This window comes from Eriocheir sinensis, chromosome 61, assembly GCF_024679095.1.
Source record: "Eriocheir sinensis breed Jianghai 21 chromosome 61, ASM2467909v1, whole genome shotgun sequence".
NCBI classification, from domain to species: domain Eukaryota; kingdom Metazoa; phylum Arthropoda; class Malacostraca; order Decapoda; family Varunidae; genus Eriocheir; species Eriocheir sinensis.
In genome coordinates, this window is record NC_066569.1 from 3,872,017 (window position 1) to 3,887,016 (window position 15,000).

The window sequence follows — 15,000 nt, forward strand, 5'->3', positions numbered from 1 at the left end:
CCTTAGAGGGGAATCGAGGCTCGCTGATTGGCTGAACGACCACCGCCCCGCCCACCGGAACCAGCGCCCCGCCCACCCTTGGTTCGAGCCCCGCCCCCGACTTAGACAATGGCGGGGTGAGTGTGACCTTCGCCTCAGTTGTGTTTGGCGCGCCGAGGGGTGAGCACTCTCTGCCATGACCTCTCTCAACGAGCAGATGACCTCCGTTTCCACCCCCCTGCTGGGCCACTACGAGTCGCCGCTGCCCCCCCTGTACGAGCCGCCCCCCGCGTGCCCCCCCAAGCCGCGCCTCATGTTCAAGATGCCCCGCGTCGTGCCGGACCAGAAGAGCAAGTTTGAGTCCGACGAGCTGTTCAGACGCCTGGCCAGGGAGACGGAGGTGGGTACAGGGCTGGGCGTAGTGTGGGGGGGGGGGAGGAGAGGGTGTGAAGGGTGATGCAGGGGTGTGGATGTGTGTCCGTGTGTAGGGGTGCTCTAAAATGTGTGCGTGTGTTTGTGTGTTTCGACGTGTGACTAGAGCGACGGAGATGTGTACTGGGGCTGGGCGCAGTATGGGGGTGTAGAAGAGTGTGTGTGTGTATGTACATGTGTTTGTGTAGGTGCCTGTGCGTGTGTGTGTGTGTGTGTGATTCGACATGTGGCCAAGGTGACGGAAATGTGTACAGGGGCTGGGCGCAAGTGTGTACGTGTGTAGGGGTGTAGAGATATCTGTGTGTACCTCTGTGTGTGTGTGTGTGTGTGTGTGTGTGTGTGTGTGTGTGTGTGTGTGTGTGTGTGTGTGTGTGTGTGTGTGTGTGTGTGTGTGTGTGTTTCGACGTGTGACTAGAGCGACGGAGCTGTGTACAGGGGCTGGGCGCAGTGTGGAGGGTGTAGAAGAGGGTGTAGAGGCTGTGTGTGTGTTTGTGTAAGGCTATGTTTTTGAGTGTGCGTGTGTTTGTATGTATGTGTGTGTGTGGGTGTTCCGACGCCTGGCTAAAGTGACGGAGGTGCGCACAGGGGCTGGGGGTAGTGTAGGGTGTGCAGAAGAGTGTAGAGTGTGTAGGTGTGTTCTTTCAAGTGCGTGTGTGTGTGTGTGTGTTTGTGTGTTCCGACGCCTGGCTAAAGTGACGGAGGTGTGTACAGGGGCTAGGTGTAGTGCAGCGGCTGTAGAAGAGGGTGCAGGGTGTGTGTGTAAGGGTGTAGATGTGCTTGTGTAGGTGTGTGTACGTGTGTGTTTGTGAGTGTGTGTGTGTGTGTGTCCCGACGTATGGCAAGGTGACAGAAATGTGTACAGGGGCAGGGCGCAGTGGTGGAGGGTGTAAGGGAGTGCTAATGTATGTGTGTGTGTGTGTGTGTGTGTGTGTGTGTGTGTGTGTGTGTGTGTGTGTGTTCTATGTGTCTATCTCTGTTATTTCCTATTATATTCACAATTCTCTCTATTTCTTCTTCTCCTCCTCCTCCTCTTCCTTCCTTCCATACACACTTCCTTTTCTCCACCTCCTTCTCCTCCTCCTCCTCTTCCTATTTCTTCTTCTTCTCTTCGTTCTTTATTCATTCTTTCTTTCTCTTTTATTTTCTTCTCTTCTTTTCCCATTTATATTTCCTTTCTTCTTCTTTTCCTTCTCTTCCTATTTCTTCTTCTCCTCTTCGTTCTCAATAAATTCTTCTTCATTAACACTTCTTCCTCTGCCATTTCCATCTAATTCACACTTCTTCCTAATCGAGTTCCTTTTAAAACCTCTGTAGTGCGCGTTTTTGTACCTGTGTAGAACTGTGTGTACCTGTGTGTCTGCATCATGTGTGTGTGTGTGTGTGTGTGTGTGTGTGTGTGTGTGTGTGTGAGGCAACTGAGTGCATCGCAAATTGAAAGAACGAAGTGTAGGATTTAAACACCTTCACGGAGGCGTAGCGAAGTGTGTCGAGTGTGTGTGCGTGTGCGTGTGTGCGTCTGTGTGTGTGTGTGTGTGTGTGTGTGTGTGTGTGTGTGTGTGTGTGTGTGTGTGTAATGTTTTGCGCTGTCAGAAAACGATAATGATAATAATAATAATAATAATAATAATAATAATAATAATAATAATAATAATAATAATGTTTCCATTCCCTTTGCTGTTTTTCTTTTCTTGCTTCGCTTATTCTTCTTTCTTTTTTTTTCTTTCCTTCCTTCCTTTTCTTTGCTTTCTTCCTTCTTTCCTTCTTTCCTTCCTTCGATTTTTCTTTATATTATTTTTTCCCTTCGAGAGAGAGAGAGAGAATTAGCAATTACACACCTTAGAGCTAACCCTCACACGTCAAGGCTAACTCTCTCTCTCTCTCTCTCTCTCTCTCTCTCTCTCTCTCTCTCTCTCTCTCTCTCTCTCCGTTTTAGAGGTGGCAATTTAGTGGATTAAAAAAAGCTCACAAAAACTAGCAAGGAGGAGGAGGAGGAGGAGGAGGAGGAGGAAAAAAGACAGGTAGCAGAAGAGGGAGGAAGAAGAGTACCTGGGCAGATTTGAAAGAGACAGATAAGAGGAGGAGGAGGAGGAGGAGGAGGAGGAGGAAGCATATAAACAAACTCACATATATAAAGAAAAATAGGAGGAGAGATAAAAAGGAAGAGAAAGGATGAGGAGGAGGAGGAGGAGGAAGAAAGGTAGATGATGAAGAAGGAGGAGGAGGAGGAGGAAGAAGACAGGAAGATAAAGGAGGAGGAGGAGGAAGATGACAGGTATGAGACTATGGGAGTACATGTGTGTGTGTGTGTGTGTGTGTGTGTGTGTGTGTGTGTGTACGTAATTACTGTCACATGTATGATAGATGGATTGTAGGACAGGTGGCAACCCGTCTTTTCCTCCTCCTCCTCCTCCTCCTCCTCCTCCTCCTCCATACATACATACCCCATTTCCTCTTCCTCCTCCTCCTCCTCGTCGTCCTCTTCCTTCCTTCCATACACACTTCCTTTTCTCCTCCTCCCCCTCCTCCTCCACCTCCTCCTCTTCCTATTTTTTTTTCTCCTCTTCTTTCTTTATCAATTCTTCCTTTCTCTTTTATTTTCTTCTCTTCCTTTCTTCTCCTTCTCCTCCTCCTCCTCCTATTTCTTCTTCTTCTCCTTCTCTTCGTTCTTTATTTAATTCTTTCTTTCTCTTTTATTTTCTTCTCTTCCTTTTCCCATTTCTATTTCCTTCTTCTCCTTCTTCTTCTTCTCTCCGTTATCAATAAATTCATTCTTTATTTTTATTTTCTCTTATTTTCTCATTCCCTTTCTTCTTCCTCCTCCTCCTGCTTCTCCTCTTCCTCCTTCTTCTCCTCACCCTTTTTATTCTCCTCTTCCTCCTCTTCCGTATTTTCTTTCTCATTATGTCCACCTTCTTCTATTTCCTCTTTCTCCTCCTCCTCCTCCTCTTCCTTCTTCTCCTCACCCTTTTCATTCTCCTTTTCCTCCACTTCCATATTTTCTTTCTCATTATGTCCTCCTTCTATTCCCTCTTCCTCCTCCTCCTCCTCCTCTCCCATATATATTTCGTCTCCCTGCTTTGTTCCTTCCTTCTTTCTCTTCCTATATATGTTTTTCCCTCTTCCCTCTCTCCCTCTTCTTATGTTCTTTTCCATTCTCTCTCTTTATTCTTTTTCCTACCGTTGTTTTTATTTTTCTTCTCCTTTTTCTTCTTTCTCCTCGTTTTCATTTTATCCTGTTATGTCTCTCCTTCTATTTCTTTCTTATATTTCCTTTCTTTTCTTTTCTTATTTTCCTTTTCTTAGTTTTGTAAAAATTGGAAAATAAAAAAAATATTAACGTTGTCTTTAATTAATTAGCAGAATAAGAACTCATGAGAAAGAGCAAATAAAAAGAAAATCAAAGAAAATAGAAAAAAAGATAAAGAAAAGAAAGAGAGAAGAAAAGGAAAGAAAGGAAAAGATAAAGAAAAAGGTAAAGGAGAGATAGAAAGAAAGAAAAGATAAAGAAAGGAAAAAGATAGAAAGATAAAGATAGATTTGAGGGAAAGAAAAAAAGAAAGTAAAGATAAAGAAAATAAAGACAGAAAGAAAGGAGACATAAGGAAATAAATGAGAGAAAGAAAGGAAGATAGAGAAACGAAAAAAGAAGATAAGATAAAGATATAGTAAGAAAGAAGAAACAAGAAAAATAAGATCATAAATATACAAAAAAAATAAAAACACGCGAAGCAATTTTTAACAAAGAAAGAAAAGAGAAAAAAAAAACATGCGAAAGAGAGGAAAAAGAAGAAGAAGAAGAGAATAATAAAACGAATAAAGAGGAGACGAAGAGAAGGAATACAAATTATCTTTAACGTACTACAAATGAGGAATGAAAAAGGAAAAAAAGAATAAAGAATGAAAATGCCAGAGAAGGAATAAAGTGAAAATGACGCCTTACCCAACCTAATCATTACCCTCTCTCTCTCTCTCTCTTATTATTATTATTCTTTATCCGTTTAACTCTTTTTCATTTTTCTTTCTTTCTCATTTTTCATTGTTTCCTTCTTTCGTTTTCCTCAATTTCTTTCTTTCTTTCTTTCTTTCCTTCGTTTTATTTCACTTCTTTTTTTCTATTCTTTCCTTCCTTTGCGGTTTCTTTCTTCATCTTTTTTTTTCCTTCACTCTTTCTTTGTTATTTTTTTTCCTTCCTTCCCTTCTTTGTTTCTTTTCCTCTGTTCTTTCTTTCTTTCTTTCTTTCTTCCTTTCTTTCTTTAGCTAATGATTGACTTCCCTTCATTCGTTCTTTGTTTCTCCTCCTTTTCCTATGCAATATCCTGTGTGTGTGTGTGTGTGTGTGTGTGTGTGTGTGTGTGTGTGTGTGTGTGTGTGTGTGTGTGTGTGTGTGTGTGTGAGCGTGTTTCTGTATCTCTCTCTCTCTCTCCTGATCACTATTATTATATGATCTAACTCTGGACATTTATTAGACAATGCTTAACCTCCTCCTCCTCCTCCTCCTCTTCTTCCTTCCACTTAAACCTTTTTTTTCTCGAGTTCTTCTCTTCTTCCTCTTTCGTATGTGTTGCCTCTCCTCTTTCGCCTCTTTCCTTATTCACTTTCTTTATCCGTCTTCCTTTCTCCTCCTCTTCTTCCTTCTTCTTCTTCATTTGCTCCATTCTTTCTCTTTATGTTCTCCTCTTCCCCTTTCTCCATCTACTTCTTATCTTGTTTTCACACTTTCTTTCTCATTTTTACTTCCTCCTTCTCCTCCTCTTACTCCTCTTCCAATATATTTTCTCTCTTCCTTCTTCTCCTCGCTTGTCTTCCTTTCCTCCCTTCCTTTTCTTCTTCCCTTCTTCATCACTTTTTTCTTCATTATTATTTCTTCATTTTCATTTTTCTCTTTTATTTTATTTTATTGAGAGAGAGAGAGAGAGAGAGAGAGAGAGAGAGAGAGAGAGAGAGAGAGAGAGAGAAGATAAAAAAAGTGTTACGAATACAGATTAGAATTTGCGAAGAAAATTGTGGGACATTAATTCCGATTCGCGATAATAGAGTAAAGAAAAGAAGAGGAAGAACAAAAAAAGTGAAGGAGGAGGAGGAGGATGAGGAGGTGTGAATATGATGCATGAGAATGAAAGAAAAAAAGTAAAAAAGAGAAAATAAGTAAATAAAATGAATATATGAAGAGAGAGATGATAAAAATACAGAGAGAGAGAGAGAGAGAGAGAGAGAGAGAGAGAGAGAGAGAGAGAGAGAGAGAGAGAGAGAGAGATGATAAAATAGTGAGAGAGAGAAAGAAGGAAGGAAGAGAAAGACATTAAGAAGGAAAAGAGGGGAGGAAGAGGAGGAAAAGGGGGAAGAAATTGGATGGAGGAAGAGAGGAAGAGAAAATAATAAAGAGAGAGAGAGAGAGAGAGAGAGAGAGAGAGAGAGAGAGAGAGAGAGAGAGAGAGAGAGAGAGAGAGAGAGAGAGAGAGAGAGAGAGAGAGAGAGAGAGAGAGAGAAATATGATAATAATAAAAAAATGGAAAAGGATGAATAGAAGAAAATAAAAAAAAATGAATAATAAAGTAAATCAAATAAACAAACAAATGAAAATCAATCACCAAAAAAAAAAAAAATAACGAAAATGAAATAATAATAATAATAATAATAATAATAATAATAATAATAATAATAACAACAACAACACCAACAAAATCGCCTCCATTTCTAACAACGCTCAGAACACGATGCACAATTGCCACTCCTCCTCCTCCTCCTCTCCCTCCTCCTCCTCCTCCTCTCCCTCCTCCTCCTCCTCCTCCTGTCGGGCCCTGTGTGAAGATAATGGCGGAGAGGAAACACGATATGGTAGTAAGAGGAGGAGGAGGAGGAGGAGGAGGAGGGAAGGGGAGAAAAACAGGGGGCCAGAAAGGTTAGGGGCGGAGAGAGAGAGAGAGAGAGAGAGAGAGAGAGAGAGAGAGAGAGAGAGAGAGAGAGAGAGAGAGAGAGAGAGAGAGAGAGAGAGAGAGAATAAATGGACATAAGGAAGGAAAACATACAGAATAAGATAGTAAAGAAAGAGGAGGAAAGGAGAAAGAAAATGGAAGGAGGAAGAAGAGAAGAGAGGATAAACAGAAGAGGAGAAAGAGGAAGAAAAAAAATATATCAGACTAACAAAAGAGAGGAGGAGGAAAGGAGATGAAAGAGGGGAGTGTTTAAGAGATTGGAAAACGAAGAGGAGGAGGAGGAGGAGGAGGAAGGCGTGGAGGAGGAGGAGAGATTAGTGTCAAGAGAAGTGGCAGAAGAGAAGAGACATTTTGACACGGTGAGAATAGAGGTAAATATATCGTTTGTGTGTGTGAGTGTGTGTGTGTGTGTGTGTGTGTGTGTGTGTGTGTGTGTGTGTAGTTTCCATTTCCTGCTTAACCTTCTCTTTCTCTCCGCCCTTTCATTCTTTTCTTCTTTCCCTTCTTCCTTTCTCCCTCTTCCTCTTCCTTCCGTCCGTTCTTAGTGGTAAAGTATTGCGCACGGTGATCGGGCTGGGCGGTTGCTTGCTGGCGAGGGTTCGAATCCCGGAGTATGTATTCAGTAAAGTGAGGGTCAGTTCAACGTGATTTTTACAGTAAAGGAGATCGCTCATAAGGAGAATCAAGTAACCAAAGAAAAAAATAATATACATGGCAAGATAAGCTAAATAAAGGGATTCACCTCCACCACCTATGTCCCTAAAGGTGTTAATAAATTAGAGATTACAGGTATGAGTAAAAGGTGTGGAAAATATGGTAGAGATGTTAATACTTGCAACCATAAAGGTGTCGATTAATTAGAGACAACAGGTATAAGCAAAGGTGTGAAAAATATGGTTGAGATGTTAATACTTGCAACCATAAAGGTGTCGATTAATTAAAGGTTACAGGTATGACAAAAGGTGTGAAAAATATAGTTAAGCGTTTTTAATTACAACCATAAAGGTGTCAATTAATTAGAGACAACAGGTTTAAGCAAAAGGTGTGAAAAATATAGCAAAGATGTTAACAATTACAACCATGACATCAAGGCACAGGTATCAATGAAATTAGCGACAGGCAGGTGTGCTAATGACTTATCCAGGTTAATTACAGGTATATTAGTGGCGTGGAGAGATGATTAAGAACAAGTATGAGCAAAGGTGTGAAAAATATGATAAAGATGTTAATAATTACAACCATGACATCAAGGCACAGGTATCAATGAAATTAGTGACAGGCCGGTGTGCTAATGACTTATACAGGTTAATTACAGGTATATTAGTGACGTGGAGAGGTTAATTAAGAACAGGTATGAAAAAAGGAGGAAATATATTGTGAAGATGTTAGTAATACAGCCATGACATCTGGGCAGAAATAGTGAAGGAATTTGTGGCTATCAGGTGTGCTGTTGATTTATACAGGCTAATTACAGGTATGTTAGTGACTTGTGGAGCTTAATTACAGGTATCTTATCACCGTGTGGAAATAATTACAGGTGTCATCATCGTCTAGAGGTTAGCTGAAGGTATATTACTAACGTTCATGCGTGTGGCGAGGACGTTGAGATTTAGTAAAGTTTTACGTATCTTGGTTGCGTAGTTCATAACAACGGTGAGTCTGGCCAGGAAGTCTTACGGTGGATTGGTCTGGCCCACGGTGTTATGGACTCGCTCAGCACGGGTATATGGCGTTGTGGATACCTGTACAGAAGGACATATCCAGATCTTCAAGTCCCTTGTGCTCCCTGTCCAACTCTATGACTGAGAGACATGAACACTAAATGGGGCCTTGGAGAGGTGGATTGATGCCTTTGGTAATAAATGTCTACGCAGAATCATGGGATATCGCTGGAATGACTTTGTGTCAAATCGGCGACTACTCCGTGAGACTGATTCGACATATATTACCTGCATAGTCCGTCAACGCCAAATCCGGCAATACGGGCACGTGGCACGTTTTCCGGAAGCTGATCCTGCTCATCGGGTTGTCTCTGTAAGAGACCATCCTACGTGAAGGAGGCCAAGGGGACGCCCACGGAGTTCGTGGTTGAGCATGTCGATAGATCCTGCCGGGAAGTACTCGGGTTGGGAAGGAGGCATGCGTGGAGACTCGCCCGGAAGGACCCCCGGGGATGGCGTCGTAGGGTGGGCGAGGCGACGCGCCACCGGCATATGCCCCCACTGATTGACTGATTGATATATTAGAGGTGTGTTAATAATGAATTGTTTAATTACAGGCATACAGATAAGATATAAAGGTTAATTACAGTTATACTAATAAGGTGAACAGGTAAATCAAAGTTATATTATTCAAGTGTAGACTGGAGAGGTTAATCACAGGTATGTTATTAAAGTATAGAGTTAAATCACAGGTATATCATTAAGGTATAGAGGTAAATCACAGGTATAAAAAAAGATGACGATAATCACAGGTGTATCAAGGTGTACAGATGTATCGTCTCCGCCAGTTTTTCTCCCCCGCGCAGTTGCTATCCATATACAGGGGCCTTGTCCGCCCTCGTATGGAGTATGCATCTCATGTGTGGGGAGGCTCCACTCACACAGCTCTTCTGGACAGAGTGGAGTCTAAGGCTCTTCGTCTCATCAGCTCTCCTCCTCCTACTGATAGTCTTCTACCTCTTAAATTCCGCCGCGATGTTGCCTCTCTTTCTATCTTCTGTCGATATTTCCACGCTGACTGCTCTTCTGAACTTGCTAACTGTATGCCTCCCCCTCTCCCGCGGCCCCGCTGCACACGACTTTCTACTCATGCTCATCCCTATACTGTCCAAACCCCTTATGCAAGAGTTAACCAGCATCTTCACTCTTTCATCCCTCACGCTGGTAAACTCTGGAACAATCTTCCTTCATCTGTATTTCCTCTTGCCTACGACTTGAACTCTTTCAAAAGGAGAGTATCAGGACACCTCTCCTCCCGAAATTGACCTTTCTTTCGGCCACCTCTTTTGATTCTTTTTTGGGAGCAGCGAGTAGCGGGCTTTTTTATTATTGTTTTTTTTTGTGTGCCCTTGCGCTGTCTCCTTTGTTAAAAAAAAATCACAGGTATATTAGTTAGGTGAAGAGATTTATTACAGGTAGAGGTTAAGTAGAGGTGTATTATCAAGGTAAATTACAGGTATACCAATATGGTGCGTTGATCAAATATAGGTAGATGTTGAGAAGAGATGGGAGGGAGGGAGGAAGAGGAATATGAGGGAGGAGGAGGAGAGGAGGTGAAAGAGAAGAGTAAAGGTGTACAGGTTAATTACAGGTATATTAATGAGGTGCTGATTAAATAGATGGAGATTAAGTAGAGATGGGAAGGAGGGAGGTGAGGAGAAGAGAACTATGAGGGAAGAGATGTAGAGGAAGAGGAAAGTAAGGTGCGGTATAAAGGTGTACAGGTTAATTACAGGTATATTAATGAGGTGCTGATTAAATAGATGGAGGTTAAGTAGAGATAGGAGGGAGGGAGGTGAGAGGAAGAGGAATATGAGGGAAGAGTAGGAGGAGGAGGAGGAGTGTTATCAAGGTGTACAGGTTAATTACAGGTATATTAATGAGGTGCTGTGATTAAATAGATATAGGTTAAGTAGAGATAGGAAGGAGGGAGGTGAGAGGGGAAGAGGAGGAGATGTAGAGGAAGAGGAGAGTAAGGTGCGGTATAAAGGTGTACAGGTTAATTACAGGTATATTAATGAGGTGCTGATTAAATAGATGGAGGTTAAGTAGGCATGGGAGGGAGGGAGGTGAGAGGAAGAGGAATATGAGGGAAGAGTAGGAGGAGGAGGAGGAGGAGTGTTTCAAGGTGTACAGGTTAATTACAGGTATATTAATGAGGTGCTGTGAACATAAGAACATAAGAACGTAGGAGTCTGCAAGAGTCCGGTAGGCCTGTACAAGGCAGCTCCTTTGAACCTAAGCTCCCGTGTATCTAACCCCACCTAATATCGCTGTCCATGAATTTATCTAATCTATTTTTGAATATGACAATTGTAATGACACTCACCACATGACTGCTAAGCCTACTCCACTCATCCACCACCCTGTTAGTAAACCAATTTTTGCCTGTTGAATCTGAATTTATCCAGTTTAAACCCCTTACTTCGTGTCCTACCCGGTTCTCTTACCAACAGTGCGAGTAGCGGGCTTTTTTTTATATTATTGTTTACTTTTTTGTGTCCTTGAGCTGTCTCCTTTGTTGTTACAAAAAAAAAAATTAATATCCCCCTTATTATTGCCCTTCATCCATTTATAAACCTCGATCATGTCTCCACGCACCCTTCGCCTTTCTAGAGAATGCAAGTTTAACTGTTTGAGTCTTTCCTCGTATGGCAAGTTTCTCAACCCCTGAATCATCTTAGTCATCCTCCTCTGCACCGATTCTAACATTTTGATATCCATTCTGAACCATTCTGAACCGCATAATCAAGATGAGGTCTAACTAATGCTAAATATAGTTTGAGGAAGACTTCGGCGCTTCTGTTGCTTACTCTCCTTGAAATAAATCCCAGTACCCTATTTGCTCGATTTCTAGCTTGAATGCATTGTGCCCTTGGACGGAGATCAGAGCTCACTAAGACCCCTAAATCCCTCTCGCACCCAGACCTGCTTATGAGAGTGTCATTTAAGCAATAGTTATGTGAGGGGTTGTTCCTACCTACACTCAGAATACTGCACTTCCCTACATTGAACTCCATCTGCCATTTATCCGCCCAGTCATACAATCTGTTTAGTTCATCCTGGAGAATACTAGCGTCCTGATCCGACTCAATTACTCTACCGATCTTGGTATCATCTGCAAACTTACTGACATCACTACTAATTCCTGTATCTAAGTCATTGATATAATAAACAAAAGTGGACCAAATACCGAGCCTTGTGGGACCCCACTCGTAACACATCCCCAGTCAGATCTTTTACCATTGATTTGCACTCTTTGTTTCCTATTGCTAAGCCACGCCGTGACCCTGTTAAAAAAATTTACCCTCTACTCCGTGAGCCTGTAATTTAAGCAACAGTCGTTGGTGAGGAACTTTGTCAAACGCTTTACTAAAATCAAGATAGATTACATCATAATTTTCATCTCTGTCTACCGCCTCAAATACTTTATTGTAGAAGGACAAGAGATTGGTAAGGCATGACCTACCTTTCGTGAACCCATGCTGCGAGTCGTGAATTAAGCTATGTTTCTCTAGATGCTGTGATTAAAAAGATGTAGGTTAAGTAGAGATGGGAAGGAGGGAGGTGAGAGGAAAAGTAACATAAGAGAAGGAGGAGAAGGAGAGGAGTGTTATCAAGGTGTAGGTGCTAATTACAGGTGTCTCTCTTTGTCCACAGGTGCGGTACACGGGCTACAGAGACAGACCGCTGGAGGAGAGGCGGCAAAGATTTCAGGCCGGCGTGAGGGAAGGGCACACGGAAATGGTAAGCTGATGATGATGATGATTGTTATTGTATTTATTGTTATTTTTATTATTATCATTATTAGGGATGGTGGTGGTGGTTTGTGATTTTATTAGTGGTTTCTTCTATTTTGCTTTATTTTACTACCTATATTTTTTCGTTCGGCTTCTCCTGTTTTCCTTATTTTTTCTCGTTATTTTTATGGATGGTGAATTATCAGTGTTTTTTCTTCTTCGTTATTTATCATTAATGGTGGTGGTTTATGATTTTATTAGTGGTTTCTCCTGTTTTGCTTTATTTTACTAACTTTAATTCTTCTCCCGGCTTCTCTTTTTATCGTTATTTTTCTCGTTATTTTCATGGATGGTGAATTATTAGTGTTTTCTTCTTCTCCTCCTTCGTTATTTCCCTCATACTTTTCATATTTCTCTCCTCCTTTTTTCGTTATTTTTCTCATTATTTTTACTGATGGTGATTATCAGTGTTTTCTCCTTTTCCTTCGTTATTTTCCTCACTTATATTTCTCTCCTCCTTTTTTTCCTCCTCCTCCTCCTCCTCTCCTTATATTTTCCTCATTCTTCAAATTCATCTATTCATAAAATTCAGTAGATCATACGTGAGAGAGATAGACAAAGAGATAGACAGACAGATAGATAGATAGATAAACAGAAAAAAAGTAATAAATGTACAAATAGATAGATAGACAAATAGATAGAGATAGATAGACAGACGGAAAGAGATACACACACACACAGGTAAGGGAGAGAGAGAGAGCGGCCAGGTGTCATTAATCAAGTTGAGTTAATAATGCAGGTGAATTGCGACCTAATTATTATCCGACGGAAGATGGAGGAGGAGGAAGAAGAGGAGGAGGAGGAAGAGGAGGAGGAGGAGGAGGGTCATAGGATACGAAAGGGAAGATTAGGATACAGAGAATAGATAGAGAGATAGAGAAAGAAGGGGAAAAGAAGAGAAGAGAAAGATGGAGACGAAGGACTGAAGTAGAGCAAGAAGAGGTAGAGGAGGAGGAGGAGGAAGAGGAGGAGGAGGAGGAGTAAAGATGGCAAAGGTTGAAAGGTCGAGGAGGAGGAGGAAAGGGAGGAGGAGGAGGAGGAGGAGGAGAGGATGGAGGAGCAATATATCAAGGAGAGAAGAAGAAGAGGAGGATTATCACCGGACAGAAGGAGGAGGAGGAGGAGGAGGAGGGAGAAAAAAAAAAGATGCGAAATGGGCCAAGAATGACAAACAACAACAACAACAACAACAACAATAACAAAGACATTACCTTGGGCCATTTAATTAATGTCCAGGTACAATTACGTCACTAATGGCTGCCCTAATCACCTGTACAGTAATTAGCACAGGTAAATGGGAGGAAGGGGCAGGTGAGGAGAGGGAGGGGAGGAAGGGAAGGAAGGAGAAATGGAGAAGGAAGAAGAGGAGGAGAAGGAGGAGGAATATGATGGAAGAGTAGAAGCAAAGAAGGAGGAGGAGGAGGAGAAGAGAAGGAAGAGAGGGAAGAGGAAAGGAAGGGGAGGAATATGAGGGAAAAGGAGAAATATATGATAAGGAGGAGGAGGAGGAGGAGAGGAATAAGCTAAAGAGAGGAAAGAGGAGTGAAGGGGGAAGAGGAAGAAAATGGAGAAGAAATGAGGAGAAAGGGGAAGACGGGGAGAACAAAGTAGAGAAAGAGGGAAGAGGAAAAAAAGATAAATTGAGAGAAGAAAGAAGAGGAAAGGAGAAGAGGAGATAAATGGAAAGAAAAAGAGAAGAAAAGGGGAAAGAGAAGAAGGGAAGAGGAGTGAAGAAGAGAAGGAGGAAGGAGAGAAAGAAAAGGAGGAGAAAGAGAAGAGGAGTGAAGAAGAGGAATAAGAGGAAAAGAGTAATAAAGGGAGGAGCTAGGGGAAAATAAGGGAGATAGAGATAGGGAAAGGGAGATAAAGAGGTAGGGAAGAAAATGGGAAGAGAAAATAAGGAAGGGGGAAGGAAAGGTAAGGAAGGGGAGGGGGGTTACCTGGTCTAATTAAGATGTGTTACCTGTCTCCGTATTTACCTGATGAGAGAGAGAGAGAGAGAGAGAGAGAGAGAGAGAGAGAGAGAGATAGTTGTAAATTTACCTTGAAAGCCATGTTTGTTGATCTCTCTCTCTCTCTCTCTCTCTCTCTCTCTCTCTCTCCCCGAATGTGTCATAGTAAAAAAAGACCGTCCTCCTCCTCCTCCTCCTCCGCCTCTAATACTTATGTTAGGCCTCATGCTTCAAACTAGTTCAGGAAGGAGGAGGAGGAGGAGGAGGAGGAGGAGGAGGAGGAGGAGGAGGAGGAAAAAGAAGAAGAAGAAGAAGAGGAAGAAAAGTTGATATGGAGAGAATCAGAAGAAACCCCCCCCCCAAAAAAAAGGAAAAGATAAAAGGAGGAGGAGGAGGAAGAAGAGGAAGAAGGGGAAGGATTGGGGAAGTGATGACATAGTTGACGGGAAGAAGAGAAGATAAAAGGAGGAAGAGGAGGAGGAGGAAAGGATAAGAGGAACAGAAACAGGAGGAGGAGGAGGAGGTTGGGTAAGTGTGGTGTCATGGTGAATGGGAAGACTGGTTTGGGGATTAGCCCGATTTGGCGGCCATCTTGGTACACCACGAAAGGGGAGAAGGAAGGAAGGAAGGAGGGGAGGAAAAGAAGAAAGACGAAGAGGAGGAAGAGGAACACAAAGCAATACAAAGGAAGAACAAACAACAGCAGACCTGCTGGTCCTTACAAGGCTGTTTGTGACAAGCTACACTAACTATCTAATCAAAGGTGGAAGATGAAGGACAGCAAAGGCGAAGGCTCCTCCCCACTCCCCATCCCTCCAGCCAAAGCTGGCAGGAAAGGAAAAAGAACCATGCAGCATGGAAAAACTGCATGGAAATTATGTAGGAAAGAGGAAAGAACTACCATTACTGCTACCACTAACCGGGCGATAAAAGCGGACAAGGACACCAGTATTCGAAAGAACTTAACGTTATTACGACAATGAGTAATTTCTTAGTTGCTGGTTGGATTCAAAATACTTGTCTAATCTATTCTTGAAGGCCGTAACTGTTGTACTGTCAACGACATCACAGGGTAGAGAGTTCCAAACATTAACAACTCGAATGAAGAAGAAGTGTTTAGCTTCGTGCGACGAGAATCTTTTACCACTTATCTTCAAATTGTGATTTCTTCTTGTTCTATTTG

General features: G+C 42.2%; 1 protein-coding gene across 1 annotated transcript in view; it reads left to right on the plus strand.

The window, feature by feature from the left end:
* The first annotated feature begins 133 nt into the window (after positions 1–133).
* The window catches only part of LOC126986182 (protein big brother-like), a 34,632-nt gene continuing 19,765 nt past the window's right edge, over positions 134–15,000 (plus strand). The window contains exons 1-2 of the mRNA XM_050842122.1: positions 134–379; positions 11,726–11,812. Of these exons, the coding sequence (XP_050698079.1) occupies positions 176–379; positions 11,726–11,812 (291 nt within the window). The 5' untranslated portion in view covers positions 134–175. The remainder of the gene's footprint in view (positions 380–11,725; positions 11,813–15,000) is intronic.